This window comes from Corticium candelabrum, chromosome 5 (assembly GCF_963422355.1).
Source record: "Corticium candelabrum chromosome 5, ooCorCand1.1, whole genome shotgun sequence".
Taxonomy (NCBI): domain Eukaryota; kingdom Metazoa; phylum Porifera; class Homoscleromorpha; order Homosclerophorida; family Plakinidae; genus Corticium; species Corticium candelabrum.
In genome coordinates, this window is record NC_085089.1 from 2980921 (window position 1) to 2992955 (window position 12035).

At 40.7% G+C, this 12035-nt stretch overlaps 2 protein-coding genes across 2 annotated transcripts; one reads left to right on the top strand and one right to left on the bottom strand.

The window, feature by feature from the left end:
* Window positions 1-3592: 3592 nt before the first annotated feature.
* LOC134180557 (uncharacterized) lies at window positions 3593-4773 on the top strand. The gene has a single exon (XM_062647734.1). The coding sequence runs from the start codon at window positions 3593-3595 to the stop codon at window positions 4421-4423; it is 831 nt and encodes a 276-aa protein (XP_062503718.1). The 3' UTR covers window positions 4424-4773.
* Window positions 4774-10200: 5427 nt separating this feature from the next.
* On the bottom strand, window positions 10201-11227 carry LOC134180545 (uncharacterized). Its single transcript, XM_062647723.1, has 5 exons — window positions 11217-11227; window positions 11081-11143; window positions 10882-11007; window positions 10751-10813; window positions 10201-10688 (listed from the first exon to the last, which is right to left on the bottom strand). Exons 2-5 carry the CDS (start codon window positions 11110-11112, stop codon window positions 10406-10408), a joined length of 504 nt encoding a protein of 167 aa, XP_062503707.1. The 5' UTR covers window positions 11113-11143; window positions 11217-11227; the 3' UTR covers window positions 10201-10405.
* Between the last annotated feature and the right edge of the window lie 808 nt (window positions 11228-12035).

The following is a 12035-nucleotide window of genomic DNA, read 5'->3' on the forward strand; positions in this document are numbered from 1 at the left end:
GGTAAACAATGTTGTGTGTCTTTCCCTCTGGTGCAAGTACAAACAGATTGCTTGAGGAGCCGACCCTTAAGCACCCCACATATAGCTGGCCATGTGAGAAGCAGGGCGTGGTAAGACTGAGGCCAGCAATGGTAAGGGACTGCCCTTGAGCCTTGTTGATTGTCATTGAAAAGCTGAGACGCACAGGAAACTGAAGCCGCTTGAACTGAAAAGGCAGATCTGAAGACCTGATGGGTATTTTTGGTATGAAGACGTTGTGTCGTGTAGTATTGCCTGTGATGATGGTTGCTTTGATTACATGGGGTATCAGCTGCCTAACCACCAAACCTGTTCCATTGCAAAGCGTTGGAGGGTCAAGGTTTCGTAAAAGAATGATAGGCGCGCCAACCTTTAGCTCAAGCCTGTGCTGAGGTACACCAGGTAGTTCCAGTGAGTTAAGAAATTCTACAGGATACTGGACTGCTTCGGAGGTATCAAAAACAGTATACTACAGCTGCTCAGATAACCCAGTCTGATAGGACTGCTAGAAAGCATTGTGATGTAACAAAGGCATGTGGACGACAATGAATGACCCTAGTGAGAAAACAAAACTACGCTATGAGATGAAACCCGCGTAACGCAACGTTCTTCAAATTGAGTCTATCAGGGGCATTCAGTCTCCTTTAAGCATTGTGACGTAACAAGGCATGTGGACAACAATGAATGACTTAGGAGAAAACAAATCTGTATATGCGCTATGAGATAAAGCCCAATTAACGCATCTTTCTTCAAATTGAGTCTATCCGGGGCTCCTTCCTGAATGAAAAACCCATAAAGGTAGTTCTGCAGCACTATGTCACACACTATGTCGTTCTATGTTGCACCCCCAAAAGGGGACCCGACTAAAAAGCTGGAAGACGACGCCACCCTGCCCATGTTCTTACCCATGCAAAATTACGCCTGTACTCCAAATTTTAGCCTCATGCATGATCCAGTCTAGCCGGCTGTCGAACTTATACATACACACACATATATATATATATATATATATATATATATATATATATATATATATATATACAAACACCGTCAATTTTATATAGTAGTATAGATGTGTGTGTGTGTGTGTGTGTGTGTGTGTGTGTGTGTGTGTGTGTGTGTGTGTGTGTGTGTGTGTGTGTGTGTGTGTGTGTGTGTGTGTGTGTCTATATATATATATATATATATATATATATATATATATATATATATATATATATATATATATATATATATACCGTATAACCGGTTATTTCTGTGATCATGATATTTCTGCGAATTCTGTAAAGAAATAACGCACAAATAAAGTTTGCAGATATCCTCGGAGTCCCAGCAACTCACTGTTTGGACACGTGTACGTGTACATGTGTGTACCAGTAACTGTCTCCGTTGTTAGAACACAGAAATTTAATTCACAGTAATTAAAACTGTCTAAATTCTTAAATTGCAGAAATGTAAGACTGCAGAGATAACCGGTTATATGGCATATATATATAATATTATTACTACCACAAGATGCCAGTTTCAAGAGTGTCAGCTGAATCGTCGTCATCATTATTGAACGCTGCACGCACACCCTGACACAAGAGCATGTGCTGTGAGTCTTGAAGAAAGATTAGTTTCTAAAAGCGACTGGCTTGTACACAGGACGAGGTCTTTGATTTTTTACTTTTATTTGAGATGGTGTTGTATTTAAAGTTGTCTTATATTTGCAACAATACAGTATACACATGCAGCAGTACTCGAATGGTGCTTTATAATGCATGTCTTTTATATTCAAATTTGTGTGTGTGTGTGTGTGTGTGTGTGTGTGTGTGTGTGTGTGTGTGTGTGTGTGTGTGTGTGCATGCACGCACGCACGTACACCAATGTGCCAATCTTGTGTAGCCAGACCTTCTTTTGCTGCTAAGTCAGACCTTATATTCCGACCATGTTTGTCCTGCTGGTTTCCATCGGACTAATGCGACTGTTGGATTATCGGAAACAAATACACAGTGACCTATATGTAAATTGATTTTACGTGTACCTTTGTCTGAAAGTGAGGATGCCATGTTATCGGTTGTTGGAATAACGAGGTCTGACTGTATGTGATTTGTGTAGTAAGAACCTGTATAAATGTATTTGAAACTGATATACAGTTTTCCTACTATTTCCTTAAAATAACATGAAAGTGTATAATTTAGGATACAGCAAGTTTTAATAAGTTGCACAATTCCTAATAAGTTTAAGTAAATACCAAATTTTATGGGACTGACAGAAGCAAATCCAAAGTCATACAGCCTAACGCACGCTAGAAGGCGTAGTCAGTGTAGTGTTATTAGCATTACAGAAATCTAGCATGATAGAACAAACATGATTGACCACATGGACAACACACTGTTTACGCACCCTTTATCTTCTACTTTGTCGTTGCTCGTCATTGCACGTTCGGTTTGTATTTTGTGAACTCAAAACGAAGCGAGACACATCCGGTAAGACAAATTCAACTTTATAGAATCGTTCTCAAAGATTTCCTAAGAACTGTTACATGTACCAACGGATCTGGTGTATTCAGAGTCAACAGATGAACATCGACTACCTACCCTACCGTGTATGCTGATCAAGAACAGGAAAAAGTTGCAGAAATGTATGAGAATGTCGAAAGTAGATCTAAGCAGATGGAGGAGGTTAGAAAATAACAATATCGAAAAAAAAGTCCAAAATTTTCGTAAGTTTATAAGATCAGTGACCTGGTGTGGATAACCACAACGTCTCAACGGGTGAAGAAGTCTCTATCACTGTCAACCAGGTGGATCCTAGACAGTAATTTTCTACTTTTTTCATATGTTGTCGATTTGCTGCAAAGATGTCGCGGAAAAGAAATTTATTTCTGTTCATCATGATTGGATGAAACCATACAAGTCAATACCCGCACATCTCACATCTCATGAATGATCGAAGTAACTTGTCGATCGATTGACAATTTCCGACATGATAAGACGGATCCTGGACGGGATAATGGGTCCATAGAATAGGTATGTTGTTCAAGAGACGTTGACCAAGTGGAGAATGACAGTGATGACAATATGGACCAACTGGAGAATGAGAACGATGACAACATGGTGAAGACCACAATGCATGGTGATGATGCAGTTGGAATCCAGCGTCCCGTCCGCAATCGACGTTGCGCACAGCGATACGGAGATTACTAATTACCTAATGGATTCTGATATGGACTCTGATGAAAACGAGAATAACCTTAGAATCAACAAGCTTGTGCATGTTTCATTATAGGTTGATGTCGGTGTCCCAGGAGGTTTAGACGCTGCTGTGCACACATTATCAGCTTGTATTGCTTGATATGGATCTGATCCCAACTTGTGTTGTCTGAAAATTGATATGACAAATGCCTTTAACGAATGCTCTCGAGCTTCTTTTTGAGTCGTCTACGTAAAGAGTTCCCAGTCTTGTTTGGGTGGTCCTCGTGGTGTTACCATTGTGAAGGCATGTTGCATTTTGGGAATTCTTGGATCAAGTCATCTGCAGGAGTGCAACAAGGGATCCCCTTGGTTGCCTACTATTCTCCCTCGTTCTTATGGAGTTTTGGGATGACCTGGGTCCATTGCCAGATTTGAAGCTGAAGTTATGGTATTTGGACGATGGCTCTTTCCTTGGCCAGCGGGCTTCAGTTGCTTGTCTCTTGGATGTCTTGTTATCAAAGGGTCCCTCCTTTGGTCTTCATATCAATTTGAACAAATGTGAGGTCTTTTGGCCCTCTGGAGATCAGAATTTCCCCAAATTTGCTACTGAAATTCAGCGCAGTGTTCAGGTTCATGGTGGTGGTGACTTCCTTGGTTGTCCTGTATATGGATCTTCCTCATATGTTACTGAATTTGTTTCCCAACGAGTGGACAAGATTTTGGATTGGCAGGACCGTTTGACAGCTTTAGAGGATCCTCAGGTGGAACTTCATCTTCTCCGCAGCTGTTTGAGCCTTTGCAAGCTGAATCACATCATTAGAACGGTTCCTGGCTTCAAGATCAATGATGTATTGATGCAGTTTGACAGTGGTCTTCATCACAGTTTAGAGGCTTTATCCTCTTCTTCGATCTCTGATCTGGCATGGAAACAGGCAACTCTTCCAGTTTGTTTGGGTGGTCTAGGTCTTCATGAGGCCTCTAGATCTTCATCTGCAGCTTTCGTTGGCAGCTGCAACTCTTCTCGGCAGTTGTCTCTCCGTCTTCTTAATGACTCAGCGTTCATGCCGTACATGAAGAAAATGATTGGACTCAGCATTCTTCCTTTTTCCCTGGTGAAGTGCAATGCCGGCAACATCTTGCAAGTCTTTTACCACCTACTAGTTCTGTCTCGTCCTCTGTTTCTTCTACACAACATTCCTTCCAGAAGGCTCTGGATGATGCTTTGAGATCCAGCATTAAAGTCAGCTTTGTTAGTCTGCGAGAACAGGCACGTTTTAGTGCTGTCGCATATCCTCATGCGGGGGCTTGGTTGAGGGCAATCCCCAACTCAAGTCTAGGCCTGGCCATGTCTCCGCGTGAATTTGTGACTTCTTTGCGTTTGCGTTTGGGAATTCCGGTTTTTCCAGCACCCCCACACTCAGTCCGTTGTGTGTGTGGTCATGAATTGGACATTTTTGGTGACCATGCTCTTGGCTGTGGTCCTCTTCGGATTAAGCGACATGATGCCTTATTTGACTCATCTTCCACTGGTTGCTCTTAGACAACTCCAATGTACGTTGAGAACAACGCTGTTCCTCTCATTTTATGACAAGACCAGGTGACGTTTTCCATCCTGACTTTTCCCTAGGCAAGGCTGCTTATTTTGACATTTCCGTGAGGAATTCGTTCACTTCCTCTCACCTTATTAATGCTGCCATAAAAGCTGGTGCTGCTGCTGAGGCTGGGGAAGTGGACAAAGATGAACGCCATCTTGCTAACGTTTCAAGTTATGGCTGTTTGTTTTGCCCTCTTGTGGTGGAATCATACGGAGTGTGGGCTGCACATAGTCTGGAGGTGTTGAGATCAATTGTCAAGAAGTCTCTTCTATCATCTGGCTTGTCTCTGAGCCAAGCTTCCAGGCAATTTCACGAACAGTTATCTGTTCGTTTATGGCAGTATAATTCAAGACTGATTAGTGGCTATCTACCTAATTATTATGACTTAGACTCTTTGTGCTTCCGTCCTTAGGGCGGATATGTGTTATCTATGTTATCTGTATTATATACAAATATATATATATGTGTGTGTGTGTGTGTGTGTGTGTGTGTGTGTGTATATATATATATATATATATATATATATACATCAATTGTGTAGTATATAACTTTAAACTTATAACTCAATCAAACTTCACTGCAATGGCCAGAAGATTTGTAAAACTTTCGAAAAAATTGACAGACTACGGACATATGCAGCTCAGAGAATCGCTACGACTCGAGAAGAAGAAAATCAGCAAACTGTACGTGTTCCGGAAGATCACCATGAGTCTAGTATCGGCTTTTTGACTCTGAACAAACAGTTGAGTGTAGTTATTGTATGTCGTATTTTAGCTTTCTTTACATTGAAATAGCAGCAGTATAACAATAAATAGATGTATTAAGTAAGTGCAATACAATTGCTAGCTGCTATTACTGCATGTCTCTGCCGGTTATCCGTTGGAATTAATCCTGTGTGAATACCAGAGGGATTTGCCGTTATTCCGCTGTGTACCGTACGAATCCCGGACCAATACCAATGCAATTACGAGTAGTTCCTGCCGGGGTCACAACAGATATCAGACGGTATTCCTTGCAACACCGGTCCAATTTACCTAAGTGTTCACGACATAATACGCTGGAATCTCTCCGTGATAAACGTCAGGATTACGGCGTATTACTATCCGGTACTGTAGCACGGCGTGTACTTCGCATTGGGTACCTATAGACTAGTTTGCTACGTTTATTGTCTAGAATGTATTTAGTATCATGTTGTTGTGTTTGAAGTGAGGTTTATAATTGTCGTTTGTCGTGTGATGTCTTTCTCCAGGTTTTACACTAATGATCAATCTGGCTTGCAATGTATATAAATTCTAGTGTTGTGATGATGAAGAATATGGTATCGATTAAGGTGTGAATGTTCTGATAAAATATTATAGTAAGTGTTTTGTGCTGGTTAAAAGTAATGTTAGTTCAGTAGTAGGGTAAATTAATTAAAGTGAGAGTCAGAGGAGAAGGACAGATGACGAAGTATATGTGTAGGTTGTAGGCAACGTCCAGTTACAGGTATCACTCGGCAGTAGGGTCTGCATAAAATGTTAGCTAAAACTCTAAATTAATGTGAGCGCGCCTGGACACGCCTGAGTTCATCAACTAAAATAGAACCAACCACCTTGTACAATGTTCAATTTTTCATGATCATGCACACAAGCATTGAGTTTCTGCAGTGTAAGGGAAACCGACGTCTCCAGTAGGTCTTGAAGTCAGCAGAGTTGTTCTGTCCTTCTTCGTCTTTGGACTTAAGTGACAAAGTGTTCAGCAGACGGTCAGCTGCAACTCCCCAGGTGCCAAAGTGCTCAAACACTTCAGGTATGCATTTGGATGCATTACTTCCTGGAAAAATCTCACTGTCGTATTTAGCATTTTTCATTTCTTCTCTTTTCTTTGCAGCAAATGCACTCACTTTGGCGCAATTTTTGATGACCTCTTTACTCCAGGGATGAGCAAGTGAAATATCCATCTCCTGATCAGACAAATTACCGGTGTTGCATATAAGAATATCAGGTCTACCCTCATTATTCAGATATCTATTTTTGGTTCTTTCTTGTGGAGAACGGCTAACTCTTTCCGGCATTCTGACCAACAGTTTACAATTGAGTCATGAGCCTAGATGGGGACTCCTCCATGTTTACATGTTAGGAGATCATAACCAAAAAGCCAAGGTGTGTCCCACAGTCACATTTCTCTTGCATTCCCTGAAAAGAAAGGTGAGCCCTAAACGTACGTAAACAAGCTGCTAGGTGCATGAAATTCGCTGAGTTTTAGTGCAAGCTCGTTTGACGTTGGGATTACTTGCAAGAAGACACCAGCTCCCTTTCCACTGACTGATGTAAGTCTGGCTGAAACTTCATCTGAGTTTTCTTTTCCTAACAGAAGATTGTAATCATGATCAACCATTGTGCACGTGAGACAAAATTGTAACTTTTCTGGATCTTCAAGAATTTGACCGAGGGATTTTTCACTTAATAAGGATTTCTCTGGCAGTTGTTCTTGTATAGTTGCCCACGCTAGCGACAGATGGAGAGGAAGAGAGAGAGAGAGAGAGAGAGAGAGAGAGAGAGAGAGAGGGAGGGAGGGAGGGAGGGAGGGAGGGAGGGAGGGAGGGATGGAGGGAGGGAGGGAGGGATGGAGGGAGGGAGGGAGGGAGGGAGAGAGAGAGAGAGAGAGAGAGAGAGAGAGAGAGAGAGAGATCCTTCACAAGGCTGTTTTTCTAGCAAGTTGTCAATCAACTCATGTCAGTTCAACCGCAAAAACAGCTAGTTCCCCGGAAAGATAGATAGATTTATTGGATATCAAATTTTCTAGTACAATGACGTTAAATAGATACCAAAAACTACATAAATGTCAGCTAAAGCTCTAACTTAACCTCTAATTAATTAAGGAAATTATGCCATAGATTGCCATTACTGTGACTTGAACATGCAACCCTGCAAGGTCCCAGATGTACTCCATATGGTGACACTCTAAACAATGGAGCTACAGCACTACACACACACACACCACACACACACACACACACACACACACACACACACACACACACACACACACACACACACACACACACACACACACACACACACACACACACACACAGTACACCTTACAATTAGTTTTTCCTACATTATATGTTGAAACCATATTTTTATTCGTAAGTATCTAGATGCCTAGCTTCTATGGTTTGACTATACCAAAATTCAAGTATCTATGTAAACATCTATGTAATCAGCATATTCTGACGGTTAGCTAAAAAAACATAGACCGGATATAAAATATAGCTATAGCTAAAATAGATATAGACCGGTCAACATGCCTGTAGAGATGATTCAAGACTGTCAATGCAATATAGATAACTCTTAATTTCTCCTCAACTTCAGCTCGGCACTAGAGATAACTCTTTCTCCTCAACTTCAGCTCAATTGGTTTTCGTCACCCCTCTATTTATAAACCATCAACGCCAATGTGTGGATTCGAAACGTGTCACTAGCCAAATTCTAATAATTACACAATGTTGGTAGTCTAGTCATCCCAGAAGTGGCATCGCAAACGTAGTCAATTACAACTTACGTTGTTTCCGGTTGTCTTCAAACCAACTTAATTCGACCAAATCAAATTCAGAAATTGAGTCAAGACTCCGAAGCCTTGTTCTTTGTTGGCAAGACCCGTATGCGGTATCGTAGTTCCCGTATTCTATACCGTCAACATACTGTCGTCGTATGGTTGACTATTCGGTGTCAATTAATAGCCTCTCGCCTTTGTACTAAGGCAAACAATCAAGTTACAATGAAGCAAAACACGCTTGAACTGTAACATAAAATACAAGCACCCTAATTAGCTGCAGCAGAGCGGTGCCCGTCTGTCGCCATGGCACTATATGTATAATGTCTAGACAAATTTCTGCAACGCCATAGGAACGTCCAAATGCTCTGGAACGCCCATTACTGATTATAATGCGCAGTCTATATGATATGTAATATGTTAAAGCGAAGAACGATTAAGTTACTCGATCTTAATGGCCAAGCAGCGGTAGGTCTCTCTGACTCAGGTCCTGAGATTTAGACAGCGGCTGTCTTACATACTTACATACTTTACGTACCAGTCATACAAACATACTTTACCAGTATACGCGAGAGATTCCCATTGAGGGAAAGTATGCACAGCGCCAAGTAGATCATACCGACGCTTCATTTGCAGTGCCAATCATTACAAACTTGCCTTGGGTACCGCTGTAGCACTCATTTAGCTTCACTTCTGATCTTGCAATGGCAAACAAACAAGACACAATTAAATCTATTTCACTGTTGTTAGACTATATGTATAATGTCTAGACAAATTTCTGCAACGCCATAGGAACGTCCAAATGCTCTGGAACGCCCATTACTGATTATAATGCGCAGTCTATATGATATGTAATATGTTAAAGCGAAGAACGATTAAGTTACTCGATCTTAATGGCCAAGCAGCGGTAGGTCTCTCTGACTCAGGTCCTGAGATTTAGACAGCGGCTGTCTTACATACTTACATACTTTACGTACCAGTCATACAAACATACTTTACCAGTATACGCGAGAGATTCCCATTGAGGGAAAGTATGCACAGCGCCAAGTAGATCATACCGACGCTTCATTTGCAGTGCCAATCATTACAAACTTGCCTTGGGTACCGCTGTAGCACTCATTTAGCTTCACTTCTGATCTTGCAATGGCAAACAAACAAGACACAATTAAATCTATTTCACTGTTGTTAGATAAATATCTGATACTCAAATGATATCGGAAACTATTCTGTGTTGTTGTGTTGCCACTATTAAAGGGTAAAAACCTTAATTAATTAAAACGGTCGTGATTCAACAAACGTGTGTTTGTAATATCGATTATATAGTATAAACACTCTATTCCCAAGTTAAAACTTGTAATAGACTTGTTTCCTACGTTTAAGCCTTAAAGATAAAGCATTTTAGTATCTTGTTGTTGTGTTTGAAGTTAGGTTGTTGTTTTGTGGCCTGTTTATAATTATATTGGTGACCGATCTTAATTATCTTGGAGAAATAGTACGAGTAGTGTTGTGATGTAGCATGGTATAGATTAAATATTGTGAGTGTGTTCTGAGAAAACAGTAATTAAGTGTCTAGTGTCGGTTGAAAGTAAAGACAAATCAATATTAGGGCAAATTAAGGTTAGAGTTAGAGTAGACGGATAAATGAAAGAGTCGAATTGGAATGTGTAAATTGTAGGCAACGTCCAGTTACAGGTATGACGCGGTGGTAGGGTCTGTCTGCGCGAGAGTAAATAGAAATGTCGATGTAAAGTATAATAGAGTGTAAACATTGACCAGGTACATAATTAATATATTAAGTGAATTATGCATAGACATGGATGAGACTTCAGTTTTCGTAAATGTGACATTAACACAGCCAACAAATTCTGTTCATTCATTGATATTCATTAGAGTATATACACGTACACATAAACACATACAAGCTAGTAGGTATGCACATGCAGGGTATTTGTGTAAGCAACAAAAATTGCTACACAACATTGTCAATCACTAGGAAACAACGAATCAAATTGTTCTCTCAATCAATCTTTGTGCACTCATTAGAATTATCTCGTTCATTTCTGTCGTCAATTTCGGCTAGTCATCAGCGTGTGCAAACGCACAAGGACACAAAATGCAACAAATTCGTCTGCACGTTTGTCGTACAAATCGCTTTGTCCTCTTTAGACGAGTCCTCTTCTCCATCGATGGATCGTCGGTTTGTATTGAAATGTTGCTTTCTGCTGCGTTTGGAAACTCGTTCACCGACCATTCTTTCTCTATTGCATCTTCAATATCGGAATACACTTCTTTACTTCTTTTGTATAAGGAAAGTTTTCCTACTACCATTCGACTTTCGCTCGTCGTTCTTGTCCGAGTGCTAAAAATGAGTAAGACAGCGATAAGAAGTGATGAAGAGTATGTATGTGCTGCTCATCTTACTCTTTTCGTTCAGAATGTGTAGCAGCGAAGATGTCATTCGCACTGGCATTTGCACTCGATATTCTTCGCACCATACAAATTAATATATATTCTACTATCACACGTCGTCACCTTCAATCTTTCCCTCTTACCTCACTCTAGTCTTCTGCTCCATGATAGCAGGTCGAGTCTTCCATTTGGACGATGGAAATTGGAATAGTGTACCGTTATAGTCCTTCCGCACGGAGCCAAATCTTGTTAGCTTCAACGTGCACCAACTACACGCACAACAAAGAAAAGATAGAAACTGAAAACGACACATATACAAAAGAAACCAATCGTCTAACGCACCTTTCATCTTCCACTTTGGCGTTGCTGGTCATTTCACATTTTGTTTGTATTTTTTAAACGTTTCTGCTCAAAACGAATCGAGACACATCCGGTAATTACAATAAATTGAACGAACAGCCACGACTGAGTATCTTACTTTCTTTCCACGTCGCAATCCTTTACTTCACCATCATCTTCCGCATTACTAATACTAGACATACATGTATTGCATGTGTATCCGTCTTCCATCTCGACTTCACAAGACGAAGATGATCTACAAGTAAATATTCTTTAACTCCATAGCATACGCCAACACTAGACCGTCACCGTCTTACCCCCAAATCTTGTCGTCCATGCTTTCGTACAGCACCGGAACTGTCACGCTGCGACGGATCGTTTCTCTTGCACCCATTCTTCTTGTTTCGCTCCGATCGTCTCCCGAACGTTCCACGTTTCTCCAAACAGGTGCAATGCTTTTTGATTGATTCGATAAACGTCGCATTCGAAGCACAACGAAAGAACTGGGACGACGGCGACGTGACTTAGAATAACGGTAGCCGCAAACTTGCATCACAACGCAGAAAAGAAACATCACCATTGCGCAAATGCAGTAAATCACACATCGCGTCAATCGCATCGTTACGAAAGCTGTCAAACACGTCATTTTTTGAGCAGCAAAAGACAAACAGTCTGATATCGCTAACAGATCTATCTGACAATACTCGTATGTGACGTCATAATACACATTGTCGTCATAATTGGTAAATTCAATGATATCAATGTTTTTAACAAATTTACCGCCGTTTTAGCAATTAAATTGACGTCATGCAGCCCTACGTCATCACCTTTTCCGTTAATATATAATTGTTAGAGTTGAGGTTAAAAAAATTGGTTGAACATCGATTAATGATACTTTAATGGCATGATCGAGTTAATTTCCAACTACTTGCAAATCTGTTGTGATAAGTTGAAAGAT